This window comes from Camponotus vicinus, unplaced genomic scaffold (genome assembly GCF_025532165.1).
Source record: "Camponotus vicinus isolate PSW18456_S1 unplaced genomic scaffold, iyCamVici1.0 SCAF_2, whole genome shotgun sequence".
Classification (NCBI taxonomy): domain Eukaryota; kingdom Metazoa; phylum Arthropoda; class Insecta; order Hymenoptera; family Formicidae; genus Camponotus; species Camponotus vicinus.
In genome coordinates, this window is record NW_028141956.1 from 21,201,101 (window position 1) to 21,218,322 (window position 17,222).

The following is a 17,222-nucleotide window of genomic DNA, read 5'->3' on the forward strand; positions in this document are numbered from 1 at the left end:
GGCAAATTACATAAAACATCAGAATTGCCAATGCTAAAAGACTTAAACATTACTGAGGACGTGCATTTCCTTAACTGGGTAGTATATTGCGGCATAATGTATCGCCCAAAATTTTTTGTTTGTTTTGGAATTGTTAACGATTTACCAATTTTTTGGCAAATCAAATTTGTAGTTCAAACAGAAGATGACATATTTCTCATATTATCTGAATGGCAAGCATTATCCTTCTCAGAACAGTTTCAGGCTTATAATGTTTGTGCCCTTACAGAGGAACATGATATAATATGTAATGTGAAAGAATTGACTTATCCTCAGTCTTATGAACTGCATAGTCCTCTTGGATTGATTAACAAAATATATATTGTTCCTCGATATCATATTTTTTAAATACTGTTACATTATAAGATCTTACATTAAGTTTAAAAAAAAATTATTATTTTTAGTTTTTCTTTCAAGAGTTAATATTGTATATAAACTATTAATTGTTTAAGTATCGATAAATGTGATACTAAAAGGTATTATTTTTTTAAATAAGTATAGCTTTTAAATTAAGTTCAAAATATATAATGTAATTATTTTCAGCATGTTCTTTTTAGAAAAGATTTTTAATTTAACATAGCTATATTATAAGTATATAAATGTGATATAAAGGTATTACTACTTAAGGTTATTATTTTCTTAAATAAATATAATAATAGATAACTTTTAGCTATAAGCTATTTTTTGAAATAAACCATTTAAAAAATATTTCTGTTTATACAAATTATTACCCCTATTAAAACATAATGTAATATATATGCAAATTATTACCATTATTAAAACATAATGTATATATACAGGGTGACCCATTTTAACTTAGGCAGCCAAATAACTCGAAAAATAAGCAAGATAGAGAAAAATGTTTTAGACAAAAGTTGTATGGTTTCGAGGGGGCCATAAGATGGTATCATTGGTTTGACCTTGAAGAGTCATTTGAAGGTCACGTGAAGGTCACTTCAATTTTTTTAAATGGAACATCCTATATATTTTTGTACATTCTTGTAGCTCATCTCGAGAGCTTTCCAAAACACTATAATTAAGTACATTTTCGTTAAGTACTTTTTGAGTTATGAGGCTTGAAATAATTTCTTAATTTTACATAAACCGTAAAATATCTTGTAAAATATTCATTTTTCGATTACCTTACCTTAATAGTTTTATGTACAAAATAATGAGAGGAATCAATTGGTGTAAAGAAAACACATAGTTGTTTCGAAGAAAAAATATGTAATTTGCAATTAACAATTCCATATTTTTTCTTAAAAACAACTATGTGTTTTCTTTACACCAATTGATTCCTCTCATTATTTTGTACATAAAAGTATTAAGGTAAGATAATCGAAAAATGAATATTTTACAAGATATTTTACGGTTTATGTAAAATTAAGAAATTATTTCAAGCATCATAACTCAAAAAGTACTTAACGGAAAGGTACTTAATTATAGTGTTTTGGAAAGCTCTCGAAATAAGCTACAAGAATGTACAAAAATATATAGGGTATTCCATTTAAAAAAATTGAAGTGACCTTCACGTGACCTTCAAATGACTCTTCAAGGTCAAACCAATGATACCATCTTATGGCCCCCTCGAAACCATACAACTTTTGTCTAAAACATTTTTCTCTATCTTGTTTATTTTTCGAGTTATTTGGCTGCCTAAGTTAAAATGGGTCACCCTGTATATATATACAGGGTGATTCTAAATAACTTTATGCTTTTGCAAAAACATAATCTTGACCGAATTCTAAGACGATTTTTCCTTCGGCAAAATTTCGTCCGAAGCTTAGTTTTTGAATTATTAAAGGAAGTAGTTAACGTATGACGGGTCGAATACAAGAGGCAGGCAAGGATGGCGCGATTCACCGTCAGACGCGGGAGCTTACGCGGGGCGCCTGCTGCGATCAGCTGATCGCTATACACATACAGACACACATGCGAACACATACATTCTCTCTCTGTCTGTCTGTCTGTCTCTCTCTCTCTCTCTCATTCGCTCACTCACCTGTAAATTTTTTTTTTCTTTTTTTTTTACGAGAAAGGGGAAAATGCATTTTATGCATACCCACCGATCGATCCAGTGAGTTATGTGGGACTCGAGTACCAAGTCGAATTACCAACTCGGTACTCCCTACCCACTAAAAACCCCTCTCTTTTCACGAATTTCCTTTGACACACTGTCCCTCTGACTTCCCGAGATCTGTTTTCACATAACGTCAAAAAATAGTTATTATTACCTTGTTCGATGACTTTTGATGTATTGCTGTAATTGCTTGAAGGAGAAATGAATTTTCCGATAGATCGTACGTTCTCAAATTTAACGTAGATATCACGTTGCAAAAGACAAGAAATCCACACTAAATTATTAACTGAAAGTTTTTCTCCTTTCATGAACTGTATTCTTTTATAAACTTTAACGTAATCACATTTATTTACTCACTCGATGAGACGAGAAATTTACTAATGACTCTCACTAATCACTATTAATCACTGTCGAATAATAACTGTTGGCGATTAAAAATCACTCGATGAAAGAAACACGCGCGGACACGTTACTACACGACGCGACGACGCGACAATGCGACGATAATTACTCGGCGACTGCAAGCAGTTTTTTGTCATGGTAGGTTGCGGTAGGTTAAGGTACTACTGGCGCAATCGAACGCGATCATGTGTTCGATTGAAGAATGCGATAAACATAATAAACATTTAACATATTAATATTATTATTATCATGAATGTGTGTGATATCCATACATCGTATGATATCTATTTAAAAATTAATTAGATTAAATAAGTGTTTTTAAAATATTTATTACTTTTACTATTATCATATAAAATATTAATATTAAATATTTATTTAAGATAATAGTAAAAGTAATAAATATTTTAAAAACACTTATTTAATCTAATTAATTTTTAAATAGATATCATACGATGTATGGATATCACACACATTCATGATAATAATAATATTAATATGTTAAATGTTTATTATGTTTACCGCATTCTTCAATCGAACACATGATCGCGTTCGATTGCGCCAGTAGTACCTTAACCTACCGCAACCTACCATGACAAAAAACTGCTTGCAGTCGCCAAGTAATTATCGTCGCATTGTCGCGTCGTCGCGTCGTGTAGTAACGTGTCCGCGCGTGTTTCTTTCATCGAGTGATTTTTAATCGCCAACAGTTATTATTCGACAGTGATTAATAGTGATTAGTGAGAGTCATTAGTAAATTTCTCGTCTCATCGAGTGAGTAAATAAATGTGATTACGTTAAAGTTTATAAAAGAATACAGTTCATGAAAGGAGAAAAACTTTCAGTTAATAATTTAGTGTGGATTTCTTGTCTTTTGCAACGTGATATCTACGTTAAATTTGAGAACGTACGATCTATCGGAAAATTCATTTCTCCTTCAAGCAATTACAGCAATACATCAAAAGTCATCGAACAAGGTAATAATAACTATTTTTTGACGTTATGTGAAAACAGATCTCGGGAAGTCAGAGGGACAGTGTGTCAAAGGAAATTCGTGAAAAGAGAGGGGTTTTTAGTGGGTAGGGAGTACCGAGTTGGTAATTCGACTTGGTACTCGAGTCCCACATAACTCACTGGATCGACCGGTGGGTATGCATAAATGCATTTTCCCCTCTCTCGTAAAAAAAAAAAAAAAAAAAAAAGGTGAGCGAATGAGCGAGAGAGGGGGGAGAGAGAGAGAGAGAGAGAGAGAGAGAGAGAGAGAGAGAGAGAGAGAGAGAGAGAGAGAGACAGACAGACAGACAGAGAGAGAATGTATGTGTTCGCATGTGTGTATGTATGTGTATAGCGACCAGCTGATCGCAGCAGGCGCCCCGCGTAAGCACCCGCGTCTGACGGTGAATCACGTCACCCTTGCCTGCCTCTTGTATTCGACCCGTCATACGTTAACTACTTCCTTTAATAATTCAAAAACTAAGTTTCGGACGAAATTTTGCCAAAAGAAAAATCGTCTTAGAATTCGGTCAAGATTATGTTTTTGCAAAAGCATAAAGTTATTTAGAATCACCCTGTATATATATATATATATATATATATATATATATATATATATGCACATTATGAAATATTTTGCTGTATTTCTAGTAACACCATAGTGTTGATGTAAAAATCACACCGCCAGTAGTGTTAAGATTCACACTGCCAGTAGTGTTATGATTCGCACTGCCAGTAGTGTTAAGATTCGCACCGCAACAATGTGAATTTTCCACACCAAGCAGACAGTGTTGATTTCACATTAACACGGTGAGAATTATATAAACACCCATATGGGTGTTATAATTCACACTATTGGTGTTAAATTCATACCAATATTTTTTAGAGTGTACGCACGCATGCACGCACGCACGCAAGTACGCACAATAGGTGTAAATCCAATTGTGCAACACGCGGTACATCTTGGATAACGCTTATGCCGGTGGTACTTGAAACTTGAAACTCAATTGATAACTTGAGAAATATTAAACGAAAGTGAGCTTTATTATGTCGTTTTGAAAATAACTTGACGTCAACTACAATAATATGTAATAAAAAATATAGGTTTTCGTTTAAAAAAATTGAGTTGACCTTGAGCTGACCTTGGTAACGCCATCCATGATCAAATACATAATGCCATTGAATACGTCCTTTTAAACTTTATAACTTTTTTTGAAACATTTTTTTCTGAAATGCATTGTTTTTGTGTAGACTTTTGACATGTCCTGTATTATATTACTATGTTGCTGCAATGTTACATTATGTTGCATACTTATACAGCACAGAATATTGCAGCAATATTACGGCAATATTGCAATGTTGTAATGTTACAATTATATTAATAATATTGCTGCAATATTCTGTGTTGTATGGATAATTTCTGCAGACGGACATATTATTCTGTTGCTGCAACATCACAACAATGTTGTAGCAATGTATCTGCAATGTTACAAAGAAATATTGTTGCACTGCTCCTGCAATTTGGTTGTATGGAATATTGTGAATGTGTTAAATTATAAAATTTCTTATAATCGCGAACATATTCTATTAATTTTTCATTATCTATTTCAAATTTTAACGAAAGAAATTGAATCACATAGATCCAAATGTGTGTAGTTTCAAATCTTTGAACACTCGGAGAATTTTCTTCTCAACACATCAGTGTTTTGTTTCAAATCATTCAAATACTACAGTGCTATTATTATTCTGTGCCGTTCATTTAATGAAAACATCGGCACAGATCATTGTCTATGCACTAACATTGATACGGACGATTGGATATTGATACGGATACTGAAGTATAAGAATATTTTAATAAAAAATTATGGAGACATATTTTCATCAGTGCTCGGACGTGCACAGAATGGTTACGGCAAGAATATGTTTGAATCGACTTTATCGAGCTATATCTTTTCGCCGTACGCTTATATGCGCGGATTAGCTGATTTTTTGAAATTAATTTGTCACTAATTATTGCGAGAATTGCAAAAGACAACCTTTTATTCGGTTTAACCCGCTCTGCACATGATATATGATACAATTATTATTAGTCATCCTATATGTATGTATACAGGGCGTCTGTAAACTAAAAAGCCGAACTCTAAAACATGATAGCGGCGTGCGGCGCTTCAGTGATGCGTTGATGAGTAAGCCCCGCCCATTGCTTCGTCGCGCGCTTAGTGTCAAGTTACAGTGGGACGACTTTTCTCACCGCGCGCTTGCATGTATTGGCCAATCTTCTTTAATTAATAACTCGAAATTTTGGTGGTTTTCAAAATGGTATGACTTTTTAGTTCGTGGTGGTTTTCAAAATGATATATGACTTTTTAGTTCGGTTAACGAGATCTACTTATGATTTTTTTTGGCGGAAGATTACACAGACATATATTATATATACAGAGCGTCTGTGTAATCTTTTCTCCACCCCAAAAAAACATTTAAAATTTGAGATATTAATTAAAATTTGAGATATTAATTAAAAAAGATCACCCAATACGCGTGGCTAGAAGCACGCACCGTCATCATGTTTCGGAGAGTCCATCAATCGCTCCCTTCCCATTCGCCGCGCATCTACACACTCATCGCTCCTCCCATCCCCAATCACCGCTTCGCCGCGCGCTGCCATTATGTTACAGTGAGACCGTCTTCGTCGCCGCGCGCTTCTAGCCACGCGCATTGGCCGATCTTTTTAAATTAATATCCCGAATTTTACGTGATGCATTTCAAAATGGTATGACTTTTTAGTTTGATTTAACGAGATCTATTTATGTTTTTTTTTTTGGAGAGAGATTGCACAGACGCCCTTTATATGTATGTATATGTGTGTATATATATATATATATGTATATATATATATATATATATATATATATATATATACAGGGTGAGCCATTTTAATTAACGCACGGAATTATTTCGGAAACAAAGCATTTTAGAGAAAAATGTTTCAGACAAAAGTTTTATAGTTTCGAGGGGGCCATAAGATGATATCATTGGTTTGACCTCGAAGAGTTATTTGAAGGTCACATGAAGGTCACCTTCAATTTCTTAAATGGAACCTACTATTTGTCATTGCATATTCTTGTAGCTTATCTCGAGATCTTTCCAAAACATTATAATTAAGTACCTTTTCGTTAAGTACTTTTTGAGTTATGAGGCTTGAAATAATTTCTTAATTTTACATAAACCGTAAAATATCTTGTAAAATATTCATTTTTCGATTATCTTACTTTAATACTTTTAGGTACAAAATAATGAGAGGAATCAATTGGTGTAAAGAAAACACATAGTTGTTTTTAAGAAAAAATATGGAATTGTTAATTGCAAATTATATATTTTTTCTTCAAAACAACTATGTGTTTTCTTTACACCAGTTGATTCCTCTCATTATTTTGTACGTAAAAGTATTAAGATAAGATAATCGAAAAATGAATATTTTACAAGATATTTTACGGTTTATGTAAAATTAAGAAATTATTTCAAGCCTCATAACTCAAAAAGTACTTAACGAAAAGGTACTTTATTATAGTGTTTTGGAAAGCTCTCGAGATAAGCTACAAAAATATGCAATGACAAATAGTAGATTCCATTTAAGAAATTGAAGGTGACCTTCATGTGACCTTCAAATAACTCTTCAAGGTCAAACCAATGATACCATCTTATGGCCCCCTCGAAACCATAAAACTTTTGTCTGAAACATTTTTCTCTAAAATGCTTTGTTTCCGAAATAATTGCGTGCGTTAATTAAAATGGCTCACCCTGTATATATACACACACACACATATATATATATATATACATATATACATATATACATATATATACATATATATACGAGACTTGATCAAAAAGTAATGAGAATTTTTAATTTTCTCAGAAAGTATTTATTTAATCTTCAATTTTTATCCCATCCCCTTCAAAGCAATCCCCTTGTGATATTATACATTTCTGCCAACGTAGTTTCCAGTTTGAGAAACACTGGTGGAACGCCTCATTAGATATCGTCTTGAGCTGCGATTTCGCCTTTATCTCATCTATTGTTGAAAAACGTTGTCCTTTGAGTGTCCTTTTGAGTTTGGGAAATAGGAAAAAGTCACAAGGGGCCATGTCGGGAGAATAGAGTGGTTGCAGCATCACAACAGTGTTGTGTTTCGCCAAGAACTGTTGGATAAGCAAAGCATGTGCCGGTGCGTTGTCGTGGTGCAAAGTCCATGAGTTGCCTCTCCAAAGTTCGGGTCGTTTTCTCCGGATTGCCTCACGCAAATTGCGCAAAACTTGTAGGTAGTACTCCTTGTTGACTATACGACCAGACGGCAAAAATTCGTGATGAACTATTCCATTGTAGTCGAAGAAAAATTTAGAAGGACCTTCACATTTAACCGTGCTTTTTTGGTCTTGGCTCTTCAGAAAACTTCCATTGAGACGATTGAGCCTTCGTTTCGACGTCGTAGCCATATATCCAAGTTTCGTCACCAGTTATAACGCGTTTGAGCAAGTCTGGGTCGTCAGCGACGTCAGCAAGCATTTGTTCAGCGATGGTTACGCGATGCTGTTTTTGTTGAAAATTCAGCAGTTTTGGAACAAATTTTGCTGCCACTTGTTTCATGTTCAAAACATCATCAAAAATCGCTTCGCATGTGCCGTATGAAATTCCTATTTCTTCAGCAACCTCTCTAATGGTGATTCTTTTATTAGCAAGCACAATCTCTTTAACTTTTTCCACGTTTTCATCACTGGTGGACGTGCTAGGACGCCCAGACCTCGCGTCATCTTCGATGTCTTCTCGGCCTTCCTGAAAGCGTTTGTACCATTCATAAACTCGTGGTTGTGATATAGTATCGTCGCCAAAGGCCTTCTTTAACATTTAGAACGCTTCGCTGCACTTAATTCCGTTTTTAACACAAAATTTCAAACAAACTCTCTGATCCGACATTTCACCACACAAAAAATCGCCGAACAGACTGAAGTACGTCTTGCTCATTCGGTCGCCAAACACAAACTAAGCGTCGCAGCTGCCTGAAAATTGACACGTACGTCGCTGGCAGTGCTACTAACACACAAAAAAAGAATCGACTCGATAGACAAGATACAGCACGCGCAATTTGAAAATTCTCGTTACTTTTTGATCAAACCTCGTATATATATATATATATATATATATATATATATATATATATACAATTATATCATATTATATATATTTCTACATTAATTCAATACTCAACTTCATTTTTAGATCGCTGACAAACAAAACTGATGTATAAAGATCGAAAAGCATAGCAGAATATGAAGATCATATGAAAAATTAATATCTCCTTATTACCACTGTCTGTTTTCATATTATGATACATATCATGCAGAAAAATAATGATAGCATTCAAGCATATAACAGAAATGGTTAAAAGTTGCAGACCAAAATTTGTATTAATCTGGAAGTAAAAATATATTTATACACACATGAAAATTATTGAAAATAACTTTAATTAATTATATAGAGAGTTTCTTACGATATATTATGTAATATAAATACTAACTATGTCTTTAAAAGGTTAGTTTAAAAGTTGTCTTTATTAAGTTATGATATAATCAATAAATTGCAGATAATATATATATATATATATATATATAATTATATAAATAATATAAATACCTTTGTCGGAGGGCCGTCATTATGAGAAGTCGAAGTATTAAAATGTTTTGGGAGCAAGGAAGAGTTGGGTGCTGAAAGTAGCGGAAAGGAAGAATGTGGAATGAAGTAAACTGAATAAATGGATTAAGCATAAGAAAAGGACATATGAAATGAAAAATAGCATGGTATAGAGAATTTCAGGAAATACCGTTAAAAGAAATTGTCGAGTGAGAAAGGTTAGAAAGGTTAGAAAGAATTGGAGTTGAGAGGAAGAGAAGAAAGGCGATGATGCAAAAATGTGGGAAGGAAAATGAGAACATGAAAAAGACAGAAGAGATACGGTCGGTGAGATAGAGATGAAGATGGAAAGGCACATAGCTTGTGATAAGATAAAGAGATAGAAGGAAGGAATAAAGGCGGCAATACACACAGGAGAAGCAAGTAGTGAGAAGAGGGTTGCACGCGATAAGCAGAATAGAATTTGAAAGATAAACGAGAAATTGTTTATGTGGAGAGATATGAGAGATGTGAGATATGAGAGACGGATATAGGTGTGAGAAGGATCAAGGAGGGAAGTCATGTGAGAGAGTTATTCACGGAAGGAAAATACGGAGTGAAGAAGTTGAAAAGGTATTATGTTGGAGAATAGAGATTAGGGAAAGAAGAAGAATAAATAGCGGTCAGGGTGAAGAAAGGATGGAGGGCAAGAGAATGGAGCTATTGGAAGAGAGGGCGAAAGGAAGAAAGAAAATAAGTGGGATATAAGAATAGATCAAGACCTGACGATGGAAAAGAGGAGATATAGGTGGTGGATGTTAGAGAGGAAGAGAGCAAAAAGAAAGAAGGAAAAATAAATGGTAGTAAGCAACAGGAGGAGATGGGAGAAGGAAAAGAATGGATATGAAATGAAGAAAAGGATATATAGAGAATAAATAAAGCTTAGGTAATTGAAAACATAGGAGCAAGGAGAGGAAGATATTAAAACAGAAACAAAAGAGATGAGAGAAGAGCGAGGGGATTTTGGTAGAAGGATGGAATTTCTGGAGGGAACAGATCTTATTTGATCAGTGAGCGACCTTTATACAAGCCAGGATGGCTCTGAAGGCTTGCCACGACCCTATTTAGGGTCCATCCGCCACTGTTATTGGCACAATGGAGATATTGTTATTCACTAGAAGGATCTTGAGGAATATGGTCACTCTATGGCGTTGTGCTCGTCGGTGCCGTTTCTTACAGAGGCCAGTCGGAAGCCAGCATGCAGTGCACACGAATACTTCTACCGACACTTATTTGGTTAGCGAGCGATCTATCAGGGATCCTTCGTGGCAATCGGCATTGCATCCATCGAGCAAGATATCAGCATCGCTCTGGAGCCGCATATCACTGTATTAAAGAACAGCATTAGGTGTGAGGTAGCTTAGTGGTTTAGAGCAGTTGCCCGGAAAACGAAATACTCGGACTCGATTTCCGATCTAACCATTTGCACTTCACATATTTTTCTAGTCCATGAATATTGTTTTCTAACATATTATTCGTTGGGCTGAAAAGTGTGTGAATGTTTTCTTCACAGGATATGCGTCGATGCCGTTGCCACGGATGGATTCTGTCGCTCGTTGACCAAATGGGCGTATAGACATGTCTGATCTCTTCCCACATACATCCCTATTTTTATTGGAGTAGTTTTACCCATACCAGCTGACCAAATAAGTGCCGGTGGAGGTGTACTGCATGCTGGCTTCCGACTGGCCTTCCATGAGAAACGGTATCGACGAGCACAACGCCATAAAGTGACCACATTTCTCAAGATCTTTCTAGTGAATAATAATATCCCCATTGTGCTAATAACAGTGGCGGATGAACCCTAAATAGGGCCGTGGCAAGCCTCCAATAGTATTTAGAGTTAGTCTTTTAGATTGCAGTATTGAATATGGAAAGGAAGGAAGGAGAAGAGAGGATTGGAGGAAGGAAAAGAGAGTAGACAGCAAGGCTGCCAGATTGCATACGCTGCGTCCAGCGGCGGCACGATTTGTATCCCCACCACTTTCGGACACAAAGGTATAAGCGCTCGTTGAGAGCTTATGCCTTTGTGTCCGAAAGTGGTGGGGATACAAATTGTGCCGTCGCTGGACGCAGCGTATGCAATCTGGCAGCCTTGGTAGACAGGGTATGAGGAGAAAACCACTTTCCCTCCCAGTAACAAGATGAAACGAGGGAGAGGAAGGATGAAGACTGAGAAACGGAAATAGGAGAGAGATGGGCGAAAGGGAGGAAAGAATATCAGTATGTAAAGGTCGCAAATGGCTAAGTCCGGATATGGGGTTTTATTGTATGATTTTATATTGTATTGTTTTGTATAATATTGGTATAATACAGGTATACCATACAATTGTATAATACAGATTCTGGTACGCTCCTTAAAAGCGCCTTTCTAACTTCTAAGAGATAAAATAAATATTATCTATCTATATAAATACCTTTGTCGCCAAAATATATAATCCATGATGAATATGCTGAATCAAACGGATTTTGGTCACTACAGTGCAACTGTATTCATTACACATGTTCAAATTCGCTATAAAGTCGACATAAATAATCGATAAATTCTCTTTTGAACGTTGTATCGCAATCTTGTTTAATTCGCGAAACCTTAAATACATATCGTTGATGTAATGGGTAAATAATCCATCCATAAATAGCAGACAGAGTATCGAATACCACGATTGCAAGAAATAGCATATCAATTGATACGAATTAGTCGCGATTATATCGTAAGCATATTTCATCATAACAAGTAGTGCCACTATCATTATCGCAGCATCCTGCAAATGTGCGAGGAAAATATCCTTTTTCGAAAATTGTGCGCCATACAACCTGAAATATAACGAATGAATATAACATATGTGACAAATCTATACAACAAGAATCTATAACTTGTATTCTTTACTCCTGTTTTGGTATACCAAATTTGGTATACCATATGTACAAATTTAAAAATTTTTTGTAGAGTTTTGACATTCTTTTAAATAGTTCTAGAGTTCTACAGAAAAATTTTAAATAGTTTTGATGATTAAATAAAATGAAAAAAATCAAATCCGAAAATATGCGCTAATTTCACCACATCAAATCATGAAAATCCATTATTTCTTTAAAATTATAATTTGTTTTACAATTCTGTGTCAAATATATCAATAATTTTAACAATTAAAATTAAAAAATTAAATTTTGAAAACTGTGCCCAAGTTGTAATTCATATAAAAAAAGTAACAATTTCGACTGGATCACATTTTTGCGACATTTCCATGTGACTTTGTAAGTTTTTTTTTTTAACCACTTTTTCCAATAAAATAATTATTTTTCAAATAAAATTTTAAATATTTAAAAATCAACTGTTATAAATGTTTACAAATTTTTTACGAGTTTTAGCCGATTTGATAGCAGTTCTGCGTAGCGTTTGTAACGATGCACTCCGTTGTGCACCGTCTCGATTCCCGGCTGAACAGCAGCCGAAAGCTGCCGCCCGGAAAACATCCGCCGGACAAGGGCACGGGCGAGCCGCGCTGCAATTTAAATTGTTTAACATCTTATAACGGCCGAAACCGTCGGCAAACCGCGTCGACGACAGCCAAAGGTCCCCGAAGCGTTCCGGTGAAATCCCCGCGCCCGGCTCCGCCACGCTCCGCCGAGCGGGATCCGTTCCGTTACCGTTTTCCCGCCGTTCGGTGGGGGCAACCCGTTTTTACGCCGACGCGGGACTAATTACCCAAGGTACAAAAAGGCCCTCGGCTCGATAATCAGGACAGACCGTTTTCCAATCTGCTTACAGCAAGAAGCAGAATTTGAAATCTACTGTTCCTATGAACAGTCAGACAGCTACGGACAGAGGATGGAGAGCACTCCGCCTCAGCTGAGCAAATTTCAGTTCCGAGCTTACGGCTTAATCCGCTCTAAAAAACTATTACTCGCCTAGGTAGAATTGGAATGAACTCCGATTCTGTCGAGAGTTTCTCGATCGCGGCGAACATCCTTCCGTCTAACGCCGTGGCAACAAACATCGGGGTGCAGAGAAGAGCTACCTCCGACGAGCTGTCGTCGGCACGGCGTCATTCCGCGACTCCTATCCACCACAGTAATCTCCACGGTAAAAGACAATTTCGATTAATCGAAGTTCCGGGATTTACGGCGTCTAACACCAAGCCGCCCGTCAAAACACGCGCCGCATACGTCACGCGATCGTTGACCGCATGCAATCCGTAAATACAGCCGAACATCTGACGCGTTTTTATAACGCAAGGCGCTTTAAACGCAGTTCCGAGTCTCTCGCAACGCTTGCTCTCGTTTTTTGTAAATCGAACGAACGAATCTGTAACGTCTCCGCCGTACTACATGTCGCGACCGACACACACACACACACTTGTACATCCACACTATTAACGACCACAATAAAAACACGTTTTAATTTTTGACAAATATACGTGCGTAATTCCTGATCTTGCTCTAAACCGAATTCTGATTCCGACTGCGACTATCCGTCGGCGAGTTCGCGGAAATCGTCCGTGACACGTTTTATAAAAAAGCCATATATCTTTTCCCTGTAAAATCATTATTTTTCAAATGACCGCCATTTTTAACACTTAAAACTCAACTTTTATCTAAAATAATTTTTTAACAAGTTTTAGCCGATCTGATAACAATTCTGCATAGCGTCTCTAAAGTTCTAAAGAAAAATTTTATACCTTTTCCTGTAAAATCATTATTTTTCAAGTGACCAGCATTTTTAACATTTAACAATCAACTTTTGTTTAAAAAAAATTTTTTTACAAGTTTTAGTACCGAGCTTCGGTAGAAGACGCTTGTCGCACGACTACACGTGTTTAGTCGAATTTTACTATTCGTTTGCAATATTGCCTGTAATGGATTTCCATATAATAGAATATAATGGAATGAATAACAATAACAAGACTAAATATATACAGAGTGTCTTTTTGCAATTCCGAAGTGTGAAGGTAGATTGGCTTAAATTAAAAAGGAAGATCTTCTACTGTTTTGCGATATTCGTAATAATTAACGAAAAATTAATTAAAGAAGATCTGCGTGAGTAGAAGCGCACAGCAACGAGAGTCGGCCCATTGTAACCTTATACTAGGCAGGTCGCACTCATCACTTCTTCCTCTCCCCTCATCGCTTCGCCACGCGCCCAGTATAAGATTACAATGGGACGACTCTCTCTCGTGGCCGGTTAGATTCAGTAATTATCCATTATTATAAGGAATATATTAATGAAATGAACAATTAAGATAGTTTATAGCTGAAAAAATTATTTTTTATTGAATGGTATGAATTAATGGTTAGAAAGACTCTAATGTCGTTTCGTTCATTTAATTATTATCATTTAATTATTATCATTTTTTATTATTATTTTGTTTTTGATTAATATTTATTTCTTTATATAATTCATATTCTATTTCGCTTCTTTTATTATTGTTAATCATCATTGATTGCACGAAAAAGACTAAAAAGTTTATATTTAATTAATATCACAAAAATCTTCGGAAGGAAAAGAAGATGGATGTATACTTCGGGAGTTTGATAAAATATATTGATTCTGTATTACTCTTAACGGTCTTGCCCTTAACGGTCGTAAGTCACCTCTGACGTGACAACAGTACTCTGTCGCTACGGTAGCTAGCGTCTGATAAGGGTTAGATATAGAATGAATTTTATTAATGATATTTATTGGTCGTAGAGAATTTTTTAAATATTTTTCCAATATTTTCCGCTAAAAATACTATTGGAATTTACTTTTACATTATGGCGCCAAAGATATGGAAATCTAACCACCGCCGCTTTTCCAAATTTCGAGTACGCTCAGTCGATCCATGATTTCGTAAATAAACTATTAAATAAATTATTTTTTTGACAATAATTACATCTCCGATCATTTAGTCTTTACCTTTTGTATCGGCTAACGAAAAAAATAACTTTAGTGTAGACGTGTTAATTGAAGACGTGGCTATATTGAATAGTCGAGTCAGATCTGAAGGACACAGACAATTATTTATCTACGCGTATATTACCGCACGGAAAAAAAAAATTGTTTCTACCACAGTTAATTATGGTTTGCTGGAAACTATATTTGCTGCTATAGCAACCAAATTTGCTACTACATAACAAATATTTGCTAATACGTCGATGCAGTAGCAAAATATCGTAGATAGTCGCCTGTCTGTTACAGTCATTTTATTTAGCAACATAAAGTTAACTGTCTTAGCTACTTAATATATCTACGGAAAAGAAAATTTTGTCTGTTATAGCTAATCATGTTTGCTGAAATTATATTTGCTACTAAATTTGCTGCTATACAAGAAAAGTTAGCTGTCCTAGCTATCTGATATATCTCTTCGTCGTCGTTCGTTTTTTGTTTTCAACGACGCGGTGTATGACGCAACAGTAGTACATGCAGTATAACACGCAAATACGTTAAACTCTGCTGCATATTAGACGGACGTAATATTTTGTTAAACAGTTTCTTGTCTTTTGAAGCTTATTTCAAGAATATGTCGAACATAAGTGCGTGTAGTTTGTAACGATGCATCCCGATGCATCGTTCCGAATTCCCGGCAGAACACCAGCCGGAAGCTGCCGCCCGGCAGAACACCCGCCGGGCAGAGGCAGGGGCGCGGTGCGCCTACCTTTTTTAATCTTTCCGCATACGGCTCCTAAGCAGTTAATATTAAATCGGCCGAATATCGCCGATCATAGCCGACGTGGCCCGAACCGCCGACCGGCGAAAACCCGCGTTCGGCGCGCAACCCGAACCCCTCCGAACGGGCCCGACCGCACCGTTTCCGAAAAACCGTTCAGAAGGGGTTACGCCGCCGCGCGCGCCGACGCGGGCAATTAGCCGGTGTATAAAAAGGGCACATTTCGGCGTCTAATCACCATTCTCCAGATCCGCTCTTAGCAGTAAGCTACGGAGAACAATCCGAAAATCCTTTTCAAGCACAAGTACTGCGGACGAAAGGTGGAGCGAACTCCGTCTTAGACGAGCGATCTCGATTCCACAAGTACGCGTGCATCCGCCTAATCCTGCAGCTGGGCCATCACGGAAGGTGGAGTTCAGAGCCGCCCCGAGTCGAGAAATCTCGACCCAGCTGCAACGCGATTTCCATCCTTCGCGACGCGATCCTATCTCGCGCATTTTTGAACACCGAGCGCAAAAGCGCATTCAATTATCGCGGCCTCCACCACCACCGTTAAATAAAGCCGCTAAATAAAGCTGGAAACGATTGTCATATTGCTGCAATTTACCAACGCGAATTATTATTTCCGCGAAAGCAACCGTCGATCACGCGAAGACCGGGGATTCTCGGAACGCCGGGATTCCTCGCGTAAGAAGTGCCGCAAAAACTCTTAAAGGCACACTGGCCTAGTTTCACGCGAAGATACATAAACACGTGCACATTAAAGCCCGTAGTCCGATATATCGAAACAGGGCATTTACAAGATACCTCGTCGCATTTATAACTTCTGCGCTAACATTCGCACACACGCACACACACACACACACACACACACACATACACTCTGTACATTACATACAATCAATAAAGACTTACATTCACACATACACAGCGCATTTCATTGCAAAAAATCCTTGCACCGGCGATCTATCCTGAGCGAAAAACGTCCATAAAATACGACCGTTACAAGTTTATTAACAAAATGGGGATTCTCTTCTGAAATAACAGCGAATTTTACAGGTAAGTACAGATTAACTTATTTTCGACAAAAGAAGCAAGAGCAAAGACCATAGAATGATTGTAATTTCAAGACAATGATTTCATGCTCTTTGCCTAATGTTTTAATTGTGTTTGTTTTAAGTAAGGCATAATACTGTGTTCAGGTCTTCAACCTCATATAATAGAAATCAATCTGAAATCTCGGTCTAAGAAATGTGTAATAAAATTGCTGCTCTTCCATAAAAACTGCGAGTTGATTTGCTATATATTTCTTAAACCAAGATCTTGGATCGATTTTTGTTAT

General features: G+C 36.4%; 1 protein-coding gene and 1 pseudogene across 1 annotated transcript in view; both read right to left on the bottom strand.

Annotated features, from left to right (window-relative positions):
* LOC145967177 (uncharacterized) overlaps positions 1 to 17,222 on the bottom strand; it is a 109,716-nt gene that overhangs the window by 36,984 nt on the left and 55,510 nt on the right. Inside the window, exons 3-4 of the mRNA XM_083091830.1 lie at positions 11,654 to 12,050; positions 8,776 to 8,979 (exon numbers count right to left, since the gene is read on the bottom strand). Coding sequence (XP_082947956.1) covers positions 8,776 to 8,979; positions 11,654 to 12,050 — 601 coding nt within the window. The remainder of the gene's footprint in view (positions 1 to 8,775; positions 8,980 to 11,653; positions 12,051 to 17,222) is intronic.
* Positions 7,926 to 8,429, bottom strand: LOC145966295 (protein GVQW3 pseudogene; annotated as a pseudogene).